The sequence below is a fragment of the Equus przewalskii genome, chromosome 12 (genome assembly GCF_037783145.1).
Source record: "Equus przewalskii isolate Varuska chromosome 12, EquPr2, whole genome shotgun sequence".
In the NCBI taxonomy this organism is placed as follows: domain Eukaryota; kingdom Metazoa; phylum Chordata; class Mammalia; order Perissodactyla; family Equidae; genus Equus; species Equus przewalskii.
The window spans coordinates 32,283,741-32,301,389 of record NC_091842.1 but is presented as its reverse complement, the minus strand read 5'-3'; the positions used below and the strand labels follow the sequence as shown (position 1 = coordinate 32,301,389).

The window sequence follows — 17,649 nt, the reverse complement described above, 5'->3', positions numbered from 1 at the left end:
AGGTGGAACTGTGCTCCAGAGTCCTGCAGACACAGAGTTCATCAGGGAGCCAGGTCTCAGAGGACAGTGGTCACAACTTCAGCAAAATACGGCTCGGTCCCAGCTGTGTTCCAGAGTCCAGCCCAGCGGCAGGCAGGGCCCGTGAGAAGCCACCCTCCAAGATCTGGAAGGCAGCTGCCGGCGGGTGGAATACTGACCAGCCCTCCAAGGCCAGTTTATAAGTGAAATGAAAAGCCGATCTCCCCCAGGGGCCATTTTCACTGAGGAGTGGTGCAGCCCGTCGGATCAATTTCACACATGCTGGGGCCCGAGATACCAGGCGCTGTGCCCCAGAAGCTCATTAAAAAGAACAGCCACCCCTGGGGCTCCAGGCAGGGCCCACCTACACGGACACGGACGCCTTTGCGCCTTGATGGTAGCCAGCAGGGGAGAGATTGATGAGACCAGTGAGCTTCTGAAAGGAATGCCGAGCTGACATCTCGGGAATGGGGGACCCGACGTGGGGGTGCTCCCTGCCTCGTCCCTGCAGGAGAGGGAAGGAGGAGGAAAGATGGGGACATTGGCACTGTCTCCTGGTTCAGTTCTCAGGAGGCTGTTTCTCCCACTGCCTCCCAGCTGAGGGCCTGGGCCAGGTTCCAGCTGAGCGCCAGGTGCAAAGTGTCAGCCATGGTTAAGACATGTCCCCAGAGAGCTCCTCATCTTTGTGACAGGGAGTTCCTCCAGCCCAGGGAGGCTGGCATCTCGTGGGTTTGGGGAAGGAAGCCGCTGCTTCATTTTCTCCCTTGTTTCCTGTGCATTGGTTTGACTGGGTCCCTAAGACCGGCCCCTCATAGACCCAGAAATGGCTCCAACAGCACCAGATCCAAGGGACAGGACTCAGGACTGGGGACAGTTTTCTCAGTGGGAGAGTGAGCCATGCTGGAGATGGCCAAAGCCAAAGCTCAGACGCAGGGGAAGGGGAGGGACATTTCCTAACCTGCCTCTGGTGTCGTGCTCTGTCCCAGCCTGGGACACACCATCCCTCGGCTTTGTCACAAACCTTGCCAGAGGAGATCCTGTGATATCCTGCCTCCTTTTTTTGGGTACCATTTTTTAAAAAAGCTTTATTGAGATACAATTTGCCCATTTAAAGTGTATGCAAACCAACAGTTTTCAGTACGTTCATACATCTGCACAACCCTAACCAAAGTCGATTTTAGTTCATCTTCATCACTTCAAAAAAAAAAAGAGAAAACAACCCATCCCTCGCCCTACTCCCCCAGCAACCACACATTTACGCTGTCTCTCTGGAGACTTTCACACAAGTGGACTCCTGGAGCATGTGGACTTTTCAGTCTGTGTCTTTCCCTCGGCACAGTATTTTCAAGGTTCGTCCATGCTGTAGCGCACGGAGGAGGTACCATCTTACCTCTGCCGCCCGGGCCTGAGAATTAAACTGACATGAAACAGATTCACAGGAGAAAGCCCGCAGACTTAGCTAAGTGTTACGTGGCACAGGAATCCTATAAGGAGGTGGCAAAACCTGTCTGCTTTTATATGAGGTTGAACAAAGAGAGGCAATTGTGGGAAAGTAACTCAACTACGTGGGGAGGCTGAAGGAAGACCATTATTTTAGTAAGATCTGTTTGTACAGGATTTTCTCGTCCTTGATGATAAGAATGTTACTTTCTCTCTGGTACAGGAAGGCCATCTTTCGCATGGGAATTTCATCCCCTGCTTTTAAGAAAAAGAAGGAAGATCAGAGTGTTTTCCTTACGTTTGCTGTTTTCAAGTGCCTTTAACCCAAAATAGTGTGGCAGAGTGGCAGTTTTGGGGGTGGTGTATTCTGCCACCCCTCACATGTATCAGAGCTTTATTCCTTTTATGGCTAAATAATATCTCCTTGTGTGATAGACTTCATTTTGTTCATCCATTCCACTGGTAGACATTTGAGGTGTTTACACTTTTTGGCCATTATGTTTTCGTTTCTCTTAGGTATGTACCTAGAAGTAGAATGCCGGGTCAGATGGTAACTGTTCAGTCATTTGAGGGACTGCCAGATGTTTTCCAAAGCAGCTGCACCATTTAAAGTTCCCACCGGCAGTGTAAGAGAGTTCTCATTTCTCCACGTCCTCACCAACACTTATCTGTGTTCGATAGCAGCCGTCCTGGTGGGCGTGAAGTGCTATCTCATGGTGCTTTTCATTTGCGTTCCCTGATAATTAATAACGTTGAGCATCTTTTTTCATGTGCTTCCTGGTCATTTGTATATCGTCCCTGGAAAAATGTCTATTCAGATCCTTTGCTCACTTTTTTAACTGAGTTACTTGCCTTTTTACTGTGCTCCCCTCTTATGGGTGAGGAGTCGGAGCCCAAGGAGTGTCAGTGACCTGTCCAGGGCGCCCAGCTGGTCAATGATAGGGTTGCAGATTTTTGTCCAGGGCCCCTGCTGTTTCTACTAAGGGAAGGGGACGGTGTCACTGTCTCCTGGGAGACCCGGAATGGATGAGAGGTGCTCATTCATGCTGAAAAAAGCAGAGATTTAAAAAGACTGCCTTTTCCAGCCAAGCTTGAGATGGAGGTATAATTTATATGTGGTGAAAGTTGCCCTTTTTATTATACAGTTTTGTGAGTTTGACAAAAGCATGGAGTCGTGTAACCGCCACCACCATCGAGGTACAGAACAAGCCCTTCACCCCCCAGAATTCCCTGGTGTCCCTCTGTAGTCAACCCCTGGCACCCACTGCTCTGTCTCCTGTCCCTATAGTTTTGCCTTTTCCGGAACGTCATATGAGTGGCATCAGGGTGTAGCCCGTGAGCCTGGCTTCTTCCACGGGGCATGATGCCTTTGCGATTTGTCCAACGTGCTAGGAATGTGCATTCTGAGAGCGTTCACCCAGTGTGTAGGGCAGCAAAGCAACCTGTGGGGCTACATAGGAAGAGTCTTTAAAATGTTTTAACTTGCATGAAACCCATGTTTATGGAGAGTCTTACATAGACCAAAGTAACCTCAAAATAAAGGTATTTAAAGAAAAACCTTGAATATTATATGGGGAATATACAGATATGGGAGAAAAATATCGAAAGCATAAAAGATGATAAAGACGGAAACACTGCTGTATGTTCTCATCACAGCTCTGGGCAGGGTTAACCCAGGGCCTCAGCAATGGTTACTTCCCGTGACAAAGATGCTGTGATCCTGAGAATCATACCGCCAAATTGGCCTCTTCCTTCGTCACTGACCCTGGGCACCAGAGGAGCTTCAAGGTCATCCAGACCAGTGGCTTTCCAAGTCCTGTTTGTGGTCTGGAGCCCATTCCAGAATGTTCTCCAAGTGAGAAAAAGGATAACAAATGTAGCAAGATCTCCCCCAACCTAAGGGCACTACACTTACAGAAGTGGCTTTTAATCTGAGATCATGTCCTTTGTCGTTACTATTATGTCAACATCAGTGACGTGCAAACGGGTGGTGGCTGGATTGTGGAACATATATTACGTCAAGAGTCACTGGGCAGGTGTAGCAATCTACTTCAGCTGGTGACATTACCAGTCCGTGGAGCAGGCCCAGTGATGGGGAGAGCACTACCCAAGTCTGAAAAGCATCGAGTTTTGTTGCCAACAAAAAGTTGAATCATCCCACCATCTGCTGAGTGGGTCTACACCTTTGGGAAGTGGATTAGTAGAACTCAGGGACCACGCATGTCTGATCATCTCGTGGCCTTCCTAGCCCATTCACTGCCCTGCAGACTCATCTTTCTCCTCCTGGAGCTTTTCTCGGCTCAGGCCCCTCCCCGCCCCCCACCCCTCCCTGCAACGTCCCCCAGTGTGTCTATGGCTTTAGTTGGTCATTCGTTTTCCCCTCCCACCCCCACCCACACCCCTGGTCTGAGCAACTGGGAGGTAGAAGCTGAATCTCCCATTTTGCTCTCCCCAGAGCCTAGCACAGGGTCTGACCCCAGCTATGGAAACCAGAGGTCACTCACAGGCTTGATCTTCAGTCCAGAATGTCCAGGATTTCCTCAGCCTTCTTCGCTGACAAATCCTAAGGCCAGAACGCCCACCTGTTTGCTCGCTGACTTTTCTTTCTTCATGCTGTCTGCAAACATCCTTGCCAAATACCCATCTCTCCCCTCTCTCTGGAGCTTTTTAGGGCCCCTGATAAGACACGAGACCTCCCTCTGCCGTATCAAGACCAGGCGGGCTCTGGTCTGCAAATCCAAGACACTGATCTTGCTCCAGAAGGACTAGGCTGGTCTCTAGGGTGGTTCCTTCCGCTGCCTCCCAGCCCCATCCCCCAGGTCAGACAGACAGAGGAGTTGTGCTGGGAACAGGAGGAATGGGAGGTTCGGGAAGTTACTGTATGGTTGTAGTTTGGTGTACCGGATGCCTCTGCAGTCAGTTCCTAAGATTTAGCGTGCCAGACTTTCTGCCACTTACCTTCTTCCTCGAGCTGTCTCAGGGCCTTGAAAGAGCCCCACCTATTCCTAACTGTAGCAGACTCAGTAGATGTGTGTTGAATGATGTATGAGCCAGTATCATCCCCATTTCACAGATCGCAAATACTGAGTCTTGGGGAAGTTATGGATCTTCTTCCAAGGTCATGAAGGAACCCACGTTTTCTGACTCTGAATGTGGAGTTGAGCCCATTACCACCCCCAGCCTTTGGAAGTCCATTCTTAAGGTGGAGATGGGCCTCTTCCTGCCACCTAGACTCCCATTTCCTTGTCTGCAAAACTGGGATGGACACAGCCCCCACATTGCAACAGAGTCAGGAGGATCAGGAATGTAGTTGTACCTTGCTTGTGCCCAGCCCAGAGCCCCAAGCCCACTTTATCATAAAAACACAGACATGCTGGAAAAGAGACTGAACTTGTTTCTCAATGGCCTGGTTTCTCTCAACGGGGCCGGGTGAGAAACGGCACTGTCCCTCCTTAGGTCGCTCTGGCGCTCTAGGCAGGGAGTGGGCAGCTAACGAGGGCTGAGAGAGGTGAGCGCTCCATCCTGAGGACACAGATGTGGGAGGGAACAGGAGGCTGCGGCTGCAGCAGGGGCTCGAGTGAGCCTTGGCTCACGGAAAAGTCAGTGGCCCTTATTTAAGCCTGTCCTCGTCAATGGGAGGCCTTCCCGCTTCCCTGGACACTGCCGTGCACAGCCCTGGGGCACACATGGCCTGGGCCCCACTCCCTCCTAGCAGGAAGGCCCAGGGAACATCCCAGGTCTGCTCCCTATCAGAGCAGGCCCCACGCCTCTCTCCATCCACCGCAGCCCCTTCTCCTCCCAGTTGACGCATACCCCCAATGGCGTGCCTTCAGATTCCACTATTAAACTGTACAAAATTGCCAATATTATACTCCTTAATTTGTTTAACCTACCTCTGTCCTCTGAACACATGTTAAGTGCATCCTACCGTGTCGTTGACCGTGGGAACAATGTTGTGCAGATCTGCAGGACTTATTCACCTGAAACATTCTATCTGGTGATTGCTAACTCCCCACCCCACCTCCCCTCAGCCTCTAACCATCTTCATTCCAGTCTTTGATCCTACGCGTGTGACTATTTTAGATACCTCACATAAGTGGAATCATCCAATATTTGCCCTTCCATTACTGGTTTAATTCACTTAGCATAATGTCCTCACCGTTCATCCATGTTGTCACTTGTGTCAGAATTTCCTTCTTTTTTAAGGCTGAACAGTATTCCACTGTATGTATATACCATATTTCTTTACCCATCCCTGAAGATTTAGGTTATTTCCACAACTTGTCTGTTGGAAATAGTGCTGCTGATCGCCCTTCCAGATCCTCATTTCAGTTCTTTTGGACAAGTAGCCAGAAGTGGGATGGCTAGATCTTCAGGTAGTTCCATTTTTGAGGAACCTTCATACTATTTTCCGTAACGGCTGTGGCATTTTACATTCCCACCAACAGCGTGCATGGCCTCCAAGCTCTTCCCTTCCTCGCCAGCACTGGGTGTCTGGGTTTTTTGATAACAGCCATCCTGACAGGTGGGAGGTGCTGTCTCATCATGGTTTTGATTTGCATTTCTCCTATTAAAAAATGGACTGAGGTCTTGAATAGACACTCTCCAAAGACGACATGCAAATGGCCAGCAGGCCTCTGAAACGAGATGGTTTCTGACCTGCAAAAATAACAGTTTTGTGTGGTTCAGCCATACAGAGAAGCCAGTCACTCCCAGCTGAGCTCTTCAGCGCACCCAGACCTGCTGACCCGGCTGCCTTTGCATCCGTTCCCCCATCCAAATGACTGGAGCCTCCTGCTCCAGCTGGATCTGCTACAGACATCGTCCGCTCGGCTTGTCCCCAGCTAACCTCATCCCCAGTGGCCTCCACCTGCCGCCCTCCTGGGTTTACAGGGATTACTGCCGCAGCCTTGGCCCCAGTCCCACCCAGCACGTCCTCCCAACCACCAGTACGGCTCAGCTCACTGCCACAGCTCACCGTGGCCTTTAGGATGAAGCTGTCCCTGACCCTGGCACACCCAAGCCGGCTCCAGCTCTGAGGGACTGTCACCAAGCCCCTGGTGTTCCACCTGCACTCACCTCAGCCACAGCAGCGCCTCTCACAGAGTCCCCAGGTGCCAGGCAGGGGCATTTGACAGACATCATCTCACTGACTTCTCACTACACCCCCAAGGTAAATGCTGCCTACTAGGAAGGTGACATAGCTGGGTCACGTCTGCTAGGCTCCAAGGCCACCAGTTCCACCACAGGGCCCTCTGCCTTCACACTTGCTGGTCTTCAAATCTATGTGGCCCTTTTCACAGCCAACTATCCAACTTACTCCTGCTCAGCCTTCATGTCTCCTCCTCCTGCAGGAAGCCCTCCCTGACCACCCTGATGACCAAATCTGGCTCCCTGCTCAGAACACCTGGTGTTTACCCCATCAGGGCACCCCCCATACTTCACTGTAATCGTCTGCCCTGTGGGATCCTCAAACTCATATTAACCCCTGTACCCCTCAATACCTAGCATGATGTCAGGCAACATAGCTCACATTTTTTTTGAGTGGTTATTCTAGCCAGCCATTGTTCTAGGCACTTTATCCACATAACGCTCAAAACAACCCTGCCTTTATTCTATCCTGGAAGCCAAGGGTCACAGAGGGCTCGCCTAAAGAAATGCAGCTGGTTAGTGGCTCTCCATGGGGTTGGCTCCTGAGTCCTGAGCACAGCACTGTGAGGGCATTTGAGCATTGTCCGCCCATGCAGATGAGGAAATGAGGCTCAGAGACAGCAAGGGGCACAGCACGGTGGCAGGACCAGGACTGAACGGGGCATCCTGGCTTGGAGCCCCAGTCCTAAACCCCAAGCTCGCTGCCTCTCCACCTGGTAGGTGCTGTTTGATGAGCAAAACGAAGGAGGCGCATCCTGGCCCTGCTGACTTGAGCTCGCCCTCTAAGAGCCACTAACCTCCCGGGCCCAACAGCCTCTGGTCATCCTGGCCTCGAATGTCATACGCAGTGATGGCAGCAGCCATAGGCTTAGGGGCGGCCAGTGGGACCCTGCATCCTGACCAGGGTGAGGGGAGGCAGTCGGTGAGGGCGTTGCTTTAAAATGACATTTACCTCCAAGTCCGCCTGCACCGTGAGAGCAAAGATTCTTTCCAGCATCTCCTACCCATCCTCTAAGGGGGAGTCAGTGACAAAGGCTGTTGGCACTGCTGGCGTTTCGACAGAAGAGAGGGACGTGTCTGCTTCGGGCCCACGGCCCAACGCCGTTCTGAAGGAGGGCCTCGCAGTGAAGCAGGCAGAGCGGCCCAGAAACGACTAGGAGCAGCCCCGGCTCTGTTCAGGGTCCCGGGTTCCCTTTCCCTCCGTGCACACGGCAGAGTGCACCCTCACTCCCAAGGGAGAAGGCAATAAGTAAAGGAATTTTTCATTTTATTATCTTATTGAGATGTCGCCCTGAACTCGAAACAAGGGACCTCTCCCTGCGCAGCCCAGTGGCCGCGTCCCTGCAAAGGCATGATGATCGATCACGGTAAGTGGAGCCACTCCTGAGATGAGGGGAGGAAGGGGGCTATCCAGGGACCCCTCGGAGGGGAGCATTTCTCTTTGAACTTGGCTCATTCCCTAACTCATCCAGACCGGGCTCGGGACAGCCGGCTGTGGACAAGCCTGGGTCTGCCACTCACGCGCTGGGTGGCCGTGGTGGCCCCAGCCTACACGCCCAGCTGTAGACGGGTGCTGTCAGAGTCCGGAAGGGCCCTGGCACTGAGCCTGATGCCACAGTGACATTCAGAACACGAGAACTAGCTTTAATCTTTGTCAGGTTTGATTTTTAAAAGCATTTTCAACCAGGGAGATATTTACGGTAGAAATTTTTTCTTATTTCCCCTTTATATTTTCTGCCAGCTGTAGTCTCACCATTTAGAGATAATTATCGTTCAGTTACCAAGTCTTGTTGGTTCTACTTCCTATTCAAGTCTCAGTCTGTGGTAGACAGAGTAAGGACCCCCCCAAAATGTCCACGGCCTAAACCCTGGAACCTTTGAAGGTGTCCCCTTCCATGGCAAAGGGGAGTCTGCAGGTGTGAGGAAGTTAAGGATCTCGAAAAAGGGAGATTATCCCAGTGGGCCCAGTGTGGTCACAAGGGTCCTTGTAAGAGAGAGAGATTTGAAGATGCTACATTGCTGGCTTTGAAGATGGAGGAAGGGGCTGCAAGCCAAGGAATGGAGACAGCCTCTCGAAGCTGGGGAAGAGCCTTCCAGAGCAGCCGGCCCTGCCAACACCTTGACTTGAGCCCCAGTGGACGCATTTTGACCCCCAGAACTTCAAGGCAGTCTACTTCTGTTGTACTAAGCCACTAAGGGCATGGTGATTTGTTCCAGCAGCCATAAGACGAAGGTCACTGCCTCTGCAGTCACAACCACGGTCCAGGCATCTGTGCATGCTCCCTGGGCCCAGAGCACTGGCCCCTCCAGTCCACTCTCCGTACGGCAGGCAGGGCTCACAAAATGCGGCCAGACCGTGGTCTCCCCGGCTGAGAGCCCTCCAGCGAGCGCCCTTCTCCCAGGCTGCCCCGTGGCCCCAAAGCCCCTCGCGCGCTTCCTCCACTCTTCTAGCCACAGCCTCAGGCTTGATGCCCAGTGAGGCTCTGGCAGCCTTTGCACCCTGAATCTTGAGAATGTCCCATTCCTGAACTCTCTGTGCACTATGACTCTCCATGGGCCCCGGGAGAGTTTGTTTTGCTGTTTTGTCCCTAGTGCCTGGAACACGTGGGTGCATACGAGTGAACATACCCTTCTAGGTTTCGATAAATGGGGGGGGGGGGGGGGGAGTCCTACCCTCTCTGCTGTGTCTTCACCAGGCAGTAATGCTCACCTGCGTCGCTGGCTTTCACGGCTCCTGTCATGTGGATGTTCTATAACCACTGTGAGGAATCCCCCCCAGTTAGACTCGCAAGTTGTTTCCTTTCTGTGGCTCTTTCGTACAGCACTGTGATGAACATTCTTATGATGAGATGTTGGCATACATCTTGATGGTTCTCTTGGGATGACTTCCACAGGAAACCCCTATCTTGCATTTGTGCTACACAGCTCTTATGACCTTAAATGCAATGTTCTCCAAAGTACTTTTCTTTGACTTTAAAATGCGCCCTTGCTGGGAGATCAATGAAAATGGGGGGAAGAAAACCATGACTGGTTTCATAGCCTTATAGTTGGGTCCAGCACTCGTGGCCCCACAAGCTAGCTTGGGCCTACGGCTATGCTCGGGTGCTTTTGAAAGATGGTGGATGTCCCATTTCTCCGTGCTGCACTCACCCGTCAAAGCTGGGCAGTAGCTGTCCCCTCTGAGCCCCCTCCTGGCGTTCTCCCAGCCGGCTCACCTCCCTGCCTGTAGCCCTTTCCATCTGGACCCCCTGACTTAATCAGATTCTCCCCTGCTCTGTCTTGCAGTGACATTACCCCTCCTGGAGAGCCACTGAACAAGAACAGCCGGCCCAAAGTGGCTTCCCGCTTCCCCAAGCTGTCCCGCAGTCACCCCAGGGAGACGCGCAACGTGGAGCCCCAGAGCGGTGACCTCTGACCTCGACAGAATCCCAGACTCAGACCTATGTGCCATGCCAGCTGCCTCCACCCTGGCCCCTCTGCGTCGGACCTGGCCATGGCAGCTGGCCACTTACACCTTGGAGTGACAACCACATCCACTTGGTGAACCCCGGAGAGCACACCTTCCCTGCCGGTCACATGACACCCTCATTAAACTATCGGTCTGAGAGAGCAAGGTGGCTCCACACCGGACAGACTCAGGCACTGCTCTCCCAGGGTCTGCCTTCGGCAGCCAGGGGTGGGTGCGGGTCAGGCTCAGAGCCCCGGGTGAGATGCACAGCTTCGATGCTCCATTTGGTCAGAAGGTTCCCTCAGAAACCACCTCTTGACTCTTTCCCACATGGGAATTAGAATGACTGTTACCCTCTTTTTTCTTTTTAATGTAATTGCCTGCTACAACCTACAGACATGTGGGTGGGGGTGGGGCGCTCATTCTTTTCCATTTCATTCTCCACCAGTGGTCATTAGACATCCTGCTCATCACCACCGTGGCCAGCAGGAGCTCTGTGGCATCACTCCCCCAGGGAGGCAGTCCAGTGGCCTTCACGTGAAGGAGCCATGCGTAATGCTGAACTGTGGTTCTGGGAGACCCTCCCCTACCTCCCCATGGTTGGCTTCTAGAAGGACCAGTCCATGCAGGAAACCTGAGGTCACCCAGGCCCAAATGCAGCTTGTCAGGCTTGGTGGGACCTCAGCCATCCGGGCCAACCTGGTAACCCGTGTTGGAGAGCCCTGGGCTGTCCAGGAAGTGGTGGCCTTGGCCTCACGAGCCAAGAGCCTCACCGTTGAGAGGAGGACCCGGCTCTGGAGCCACTGCAGAGGCTCTGCAGGCGGTCAGGCTTTCATCCTGGCTCCAGGCCTCATGGAGCCCAGCGTGGCTCTCTGCAAACTCGGACAGCGTCCACTCTGAACAGATCATGATCGTCCCCGAAAGGCCCAGGTTTGCAGTACACCCTCTGCCCACCAACATGCTTTCATTGGGAGCAGGACCCTGTGCCCCCCAAGATTGACGCCTCCGTTCCTCATCTCCGAGCAGGCCCCGGGGAAGGCAGAAGCAGGATGAAGATAGCCACCCTGGGATCCTGCCCCAGTGCTCTCACGTCAGACCGCCTCGTGGGACCAGAGCCGTTCAGCCAGTTTTAACATCCAGAATCATGAAATTGTCTCCCACCCCCCACCCCCCGGCAGAGCCATCCTTAGCTGCTGAGTATAGTTAGGGAGAGTTCGCATTTTCTGGGGGAATCATTAAGAAACTAGACAGGAGGTTGTGAAATAGCCTATGCAAGAATAAGTCTGAGCTGAGGAAGACAGAGATGTCGGGGAGTTTGATGCTCTAAGTGTGCGTGGAAGATGGGCAGTGGAAGTCTACCCGTGTCTCTTCCTGGAACGGTTTCAACTCAGCCTAAAACTTGGTGAGCACTCCCTATGTAGAGGAAAACTCTGGAAAGAACCACCTGGAACGTGTCTGCTGTGTGTTCCCCTATTGGCCAGAAAAAAACTTAATTTACGCACAGCTCTGCACAGACACAGAGGCGGCCTGCAGAGCTGCTGAGAGAACATTCGGCCAGGTGAGCAGAGCCAGCCAGCTGTCCTCCGCAGATGGAAGCAGGGCTGTGTGTGGCCGGGGGCTCTGCTGGCAGCTAGGGGGCTTTAGAGGACCTGAGAGACACTGTGTCGCAGAAGGGCAGCGGGGCCACATGTCCGCTCTGTCTGAATTCCAAGTCCCACAGTGCCAACTGGGCCACCGTGGCTGGCGGCTTTTGACACACAGTCCTCCTCGACTCCATCATCAGGGACCGCCTGAAAGCTCCAGCTGCCTGGGTCCCGCCTCCCCGGTTTGGTTTACTCCACATCAGTCATTTCGAAGGAGGTCTGGGATGCAGCCGACAGACTGCCCAGCACCGTCCGTCCCCAGAGCAGCAGCTGCACCCGAGATGTCTCCTCTTTGTTTATATCAGATGCAGGATGGGACCACCCACCTCCCATGTGCCCCCGGGGTGGGGGGCAAGGGGTCCAATGAGCCAGGCTTTTCTGGCCCCTGACCACATCTGAGGGTGAATCTGGCCTGGCCTTCTCCAACCACCCCACCAGGAAGCTTCCTTGACATTCTGCACGCGGAGTTAAAAAAACAGAGCAAAGAAAATGGCACCCAGAGCTACAGCAGCCTGATGCTCAGAAAACCAGGGACGCACTCAGCCTGTTTAAAAAGGCGAAACTCTGCCCAATTATTCATGGAAAACTTGTCCTGCTCTCCCCAAATGTGGATTGGAAAGGCACGTTCCTGGGTGCTACATGGGAGCCATCAGGACTGTTGCTGTTTGCACTCCCTTTTTTTGTGATCATGCAGAAACCCTGGAATCATCTTCAGAATGAAGAGACGACCCCCCTGATGTTAGATACGCTCGTGACATGCACATTACGGCAACTCCTCAAAGCCTTAACTTTGGAATCACGTAGAATGTTCTATAATGATGGAGTCCATCCAGCTGCTTAAAATACTCCTGCCCTGCTCTCTGGTAGCTGGGGCAGACTTCCTGGAAAAAGAGAACAAAGCGCCCAGGCCCAGGGAGGTCCAGGCTGAGATTTGGTGCACAAAACGTCACCCCCTGAGGACGTGTCATCATCTGCCTTTCCACTCGGATCTAATTCAGAGGGCTGGCAGTCCTCCTCCCTCCAGAGTCCCCACTCAGGCCCCCATGACCCACCAGAGGCAAAGAACCCTGCGGAGAGACCCTTAGAGTCACTTCTTTGTTGCCTCCGAAGCTGGCACCTGGGAACGGAAGCACTCCACCTTCAGAGAGAAACCAAGGGGCTGGCTCTCGCTCGAGGGCCTTGCGCCTCCAGGACCACACCCGTACTGGAAGAGGCCATCTCAGGCCACTCAACAGAGGCAGGCTGTCCGCTCACGGCCTGCCGGAGCAAGAACAGGACAGAGCATCAGCAGGGTCCCACTCTGCCATCATCTCATTTCTTTCTTCCTTCTTTTCCCCCAGATGAAACCAAACCCAGGAAAACGAGGGCTGGGTAGAGATGCTTTTCCTTTAAAGGGAAAAAGGAGAGCTCCCAGGAAGGGCGGTCCAAGGCTGGTGTACGCCTCACCTGGAAGTGGGCCCTCCCAGCCGCTCCTGCAGTCAGCCCGGAGTTCTGGCTCCAGCTCCTGAAAATCCCATTCCTGGGCACACGCCGCGCGCGCTACCGTGAGCAATCACGGAGAGTGGAGAGCGGGGCTGCGGTGAAGACAGCCTTTAACACCCAGTAACCAGGCACGTGCAGGGGCTTCCTGCTTACAAAGGGAGCAGCTGATTGAGTCATAAAGGCACACGCCATCTTGTGAGACCTCGCTAGAGGCAGGAACAGAGGAGAGGGAGCTGGGCTAGGGTTTGTGGACAGGTCTGATGACGGCGCTTGGCTCTGCTCCGTGTGCAGAGCTTATTAAGATGAGTTCTTTGATAACCGCTGAAATTCTCCCATGGTGACAGGTTGTGTGTTGTCCCTTTAAAAAAGAGAGGCAATCAAAGCTGTTTACAGCCATAGGATTGATAACAGCTATAGCTAACACCAGAGGCAACAGGCCCTGCAGGCCCCATCATTAATCCCCAGGTTTCCGGCCCATTGTCAGGAAAGAGGAATGAAGACCCCCCAGCCCAGTTGATCAAAAGCCACACCACTTATTTCCTAACACCCTGAAGCTGGGCTCTGTGGCAGGGCAAGCCAGTGGCCTCCTTTTTTCTCTTGGTTCTGCACGGTACAATTTGCCCACCTGAGAAGCAGGTCACAGGGTTCCAGGCCTCAGCCCCCACCCCACCTGCTCACCTTCACATGGGGGTACAGCCCAGAGATGTCAGCTGGCCCCCTCACGTGGAGACCAGGCCCTGTGCTCTGGGGTCCCAGCAGGCACCCTCCTTCCCAGGCAGCTCCAGAATCCACCCTTCATCCCTCTGCCTGGCCTTTGTCATGCACAGTGAGGCACTCCATTCCAGAAGCGTCTTCTTGCCTCAGTGTGTAACTCTTGGAGAAGAACAGGCTGGCTTTTCAGCCTGGAGCTGGGGAGGGTATCCCCCAGGACCTGCCTGAGGACGACCCTGCCGAGGGCCCCACCTGCCCCTGCCTGGGAGCATCAGGCCGAGGGGCGCACCTCGTGCTTGAGCTTCAACCCCGAGGCAGCAATGGTCTTGCCTTTCCTGGGTCTTTCCCTCCGGACAGTGCCCACGCTAGACGTCCTCCCCAGCCTGCAGGCCGGGACTTGGTAGGCAGAGGGCGCTTCCAGCAGGCAGGCATCTGCTTCTGAGCAAGGTCTTTTGCAAACATCATTTTTCAAAATATTGTGCATTGTTTCATTAAAGCTAACATTAAATATTTGCTGTTCAGATTGGCTTCTGTGCTAATTTCGCACAATTGTAGCGCTGTATATTTTATCTAACATTTCCATGCCAAAAAGTTCATTTTCATGTTTCCGTAACATGTGGTCTTGATTATGTTTCTAAAATAAATCTTCAGCTCCTGGATCAATAGGAATGAGGGTGGAGCACTGACGATCTCGGTGCTCAGAGCAAAGCAGCTGCCTGCTCATGCCGCAGGTACCGACATGCACCTCATCTCTTCATCACGGGGCTTTCTCACCTGCCCGTCAGCCACGAGCATCGCCAGAGATGGGCCTGACCTTGGCAGCTCTAAATTCTGTCAAGGAGCCCTTACTTTTGGCTTTAAATCCTAACCACCACGTTGAGTGGGCTTCCTTACCTACCCAATCAGTTTCTTTAGAGAAGTAAAAAAATAATCTGATTTTTCAAGAAGATCGTTGAGCCTGTAGCATGGATGAGCATCCCACTAGCAGGACATGCTGGATTCATTAGTGTTTTGAGGTCCAGGGGTTCAGCTAATGGCCCATGAACGTTTCCCCATCACAAATGGAAACCCACTAGCCGGCCTGCCCAGACCACCATCTCCCCCCCCCCCCCGCCCACTCGAATCCGATCAGGGCTCCTTCCTGCCTCCATGAACTGCGAGGGGAGAGGCCACGCACCTTTGACGGTTCCTTTCACCATCGGTGTAGATGGTACAGGGGATGCCCTTGCAAAAATCGGGATTGAGGCCGCGGAAGGGTACAAAATGGCGGGTTGCACATTTGCAGCCAGAGCTGCCCTCCGCTCCAGAATGGCCTGGAGAACAGAGATCATGCATTTCCAGGAGGGAAGGGGCTGGGAGAGCTGATTAGGATTTATTATCATCTAGGATTTATCCTGGAAGGAATGTCTTTACCTCTGTAGCCTTAGCCTCACAGCCCTGGCGTAGCCACGTGGTAGAACACTTTGCTTAACCCATCAGATAGTGACTTCTGGAGGAGGGGGTCTTGAACAGGAGCCGAGCTGATCCCAGCGCAGAGGCCGTCGGCCTGCCGGTCACCGCGATTAGGTCCCAAGGAGCCATCTAGCAGGGGTGACAAGGCGACGAGAGTCTACTATCTTATATGACGAGGCCTAGAGTCTGCAGGGTCGCTCTGAAACGAGTAGTATTATCCTAACTACCCTCTTACGTTAAGGTTTACATGATAGGATTTTTAAACAAATGTGTTTAATTTTCTAAAATCTCTTGTATTAAACTTTTCTTTTGGAATAAGCTGTGGTAATTTTGTTACACTCTGGTTGCGATACACCTCTTTACAATGACAAAATAAAAATGGTGACATTTTATAAAGTAGATCCTCAGGTCATGGTTTCTCTTTGTCTCAGTTCTTCAGCCACAGCTGGGGATGGGGTGAACTTTCAATGCTCACGTTATAAAAGCTTCCGGAAAGGTCTTTCGCCATTTCCCCTTATATCCTGGACAAGAGAATTTGATTGGGCCGACATCGATTTTATTTGAATTGAAGTGGAACAAAATCCCATTTTGAGTTGTTAGGCAGATCTGTATAATTTGGAGATGCAGAATCAAAAATCCATACAGAAAAAAACCCCTCATGACAGGCTCCTATTCATTCACTCAAACAGATAGCTATTGAGCACCTACTGTATACCAGGCCTCATGCCAGGAGCTGGGCATGTGGGAGTGAACAAGACAGAAAAAACCCCTGCCATCTTTGACTCACGTTCCAGGTGAGGCAGATGGACAATAAAAAGGTTTTTTTTTTTTTAAAGTCAGCCATCCAGATACTTAGAGTATCTGCATGTAAGTGCCCCAAAGGAGTAAGCAGGGCCCAGAGAGAGAGTAATGGGCTGGGATCCACTGTAAGCAGTGTAGGCAGGGGGGCCTGGCCCTCGCCACTGCTGACCCCGGGGCTGGGTCATGCTGCTCCTGTGGGAGGCTCTGCCCACTAGGGGCCAGGAGAACCCTTTCAGTGGGACAACCAGAAATGACTCCAGACAGGGCCACATGTCCCCAAATGAGGGGTGGTCTCCGTTGAGAATCAGGCTAGGCCAAGGGGTCCTCTTGGCAGAAGTGACGCTTAAGCTGTGACCTGAAGGAGAAAGAAATGCTACACTGTCATCTCCCCCCACCCCCCCAAAATTACATTGGTTTAAAAATCCATACCGTATAGCAAAGTACTTTACCTTTTGACCTAAGGATGATGACTGAGGAGGAGGGAAGGTCTCAGCATGGCAGAGAGCCCAGGCTGAGGTCCACTCCTACCGTCAGATTCCCAGTAGATTCCGACCCGGGCCCACGGAGGGTGCACCGCAGACCCCGAGCCCAGTGCTGTGGGAGGCCCTGCCGGCTGAAGCAGAGGAAAAAACGAAGCAGCTGGGGTGCTGGCCTGAGCGCCCCCTGCTCCCAGGTAGAGGAGAGGCTGGGGATGGTTTCCATGGTGCGCACAGCCCGGACTGTCTTGGCCACACACTCTGGTCTGTCCCAGTCTCCCCTCCTCACCTCTAATATGTATTGAACAAACTCCCCGATATCCTCAACCTCTTCTCGGCGAGGTCTCTCAGCTTCCCGGCCATCGCACGGCTATCTCCCAAGGACTGTGTTCCCTTGAGCTCCTCCAAGTAGACGCTGTCTTTCCTCTGCCTACTCCTTCAATCCAATATTCCTCCTAATTCTCCATTTCCCTATTTCAAACCACTTTGCCTCCTTAAAAACATCAATTCCTTTGAAGCTCATGCCATCTACCTCGAACAACCTTCCTAGGCTTGGCCCCATCCACTGACCTCTGAGCTGCCTCTCCTCACTCGTGGTGATCAGCACCCCGCTCCCAGCCTCCTCCCACCCCACTCGGGCTGACTCCCCATGTCTCGCTTCTCCCTCCTCAGAGGCTTTTCCTCTGTGCCTCTCGTGCCCCTTCTAGGCTAGTGCAGAAGCAGCAGCAGGCATGCCACCTGTGGGATCCTGACTGCAGATTTCCCGCTCTGATCACGCTGTCCTCGCAGCCCATTGTTCTAGTGTCCCCACTGCAACAACTCTTCAAATTCTTCAAGACTTGCAAGCTGCCATCTGTAAAGACCCTGTCCTCCTCACATATTCTTGCCAAGCCCCCCCTTTCCCAGCATTGGTTCCATGAGCCACGGCGACCACCGCTCCCTTCCAGACGTCCTTGACCCTCTCGCTCCTCTTTCTTACTTGCTTGGCAAAAACCCAGGCCTAGTCAAGCCCAACTAAGAAACTACT

At 52.9% G+C, this 17,649-nt stretch overlaps 1 protein-coding gene across 8 annotated transcripts in view; it reads left to right on the top strand.

Moving 5' to 3' along the window:
• Positions 1-17,649, top strand: part of SNX29 (sorting nexin 29) — a 590,085-nt gene that overhangs the window by 489,120 nt on the left and 83,316 nt on the right. For 6 of the 8 annotated variants that reach the window (XM_070568526.1, XM_070568517.1, XM_070568524.1 and 3 more), the window contains one exon: positions 9,895-15,744. The exons of the other annotated variants lie outside the window; for them this stretch is intronic. In XM_070568526.1, coding sequence (XP_070424627.1) covers positions 9,895-10,024 — 130 coding nt within the window. In that variant the 3' untranslated portion in view covers positions 10,025-15,744. Of the gene's footprint in view, positions 1-9,894; positions 15,745-17,649 lie in introns of those variants that run through there. 8 annotated transcript variants of the gene reach the window in all.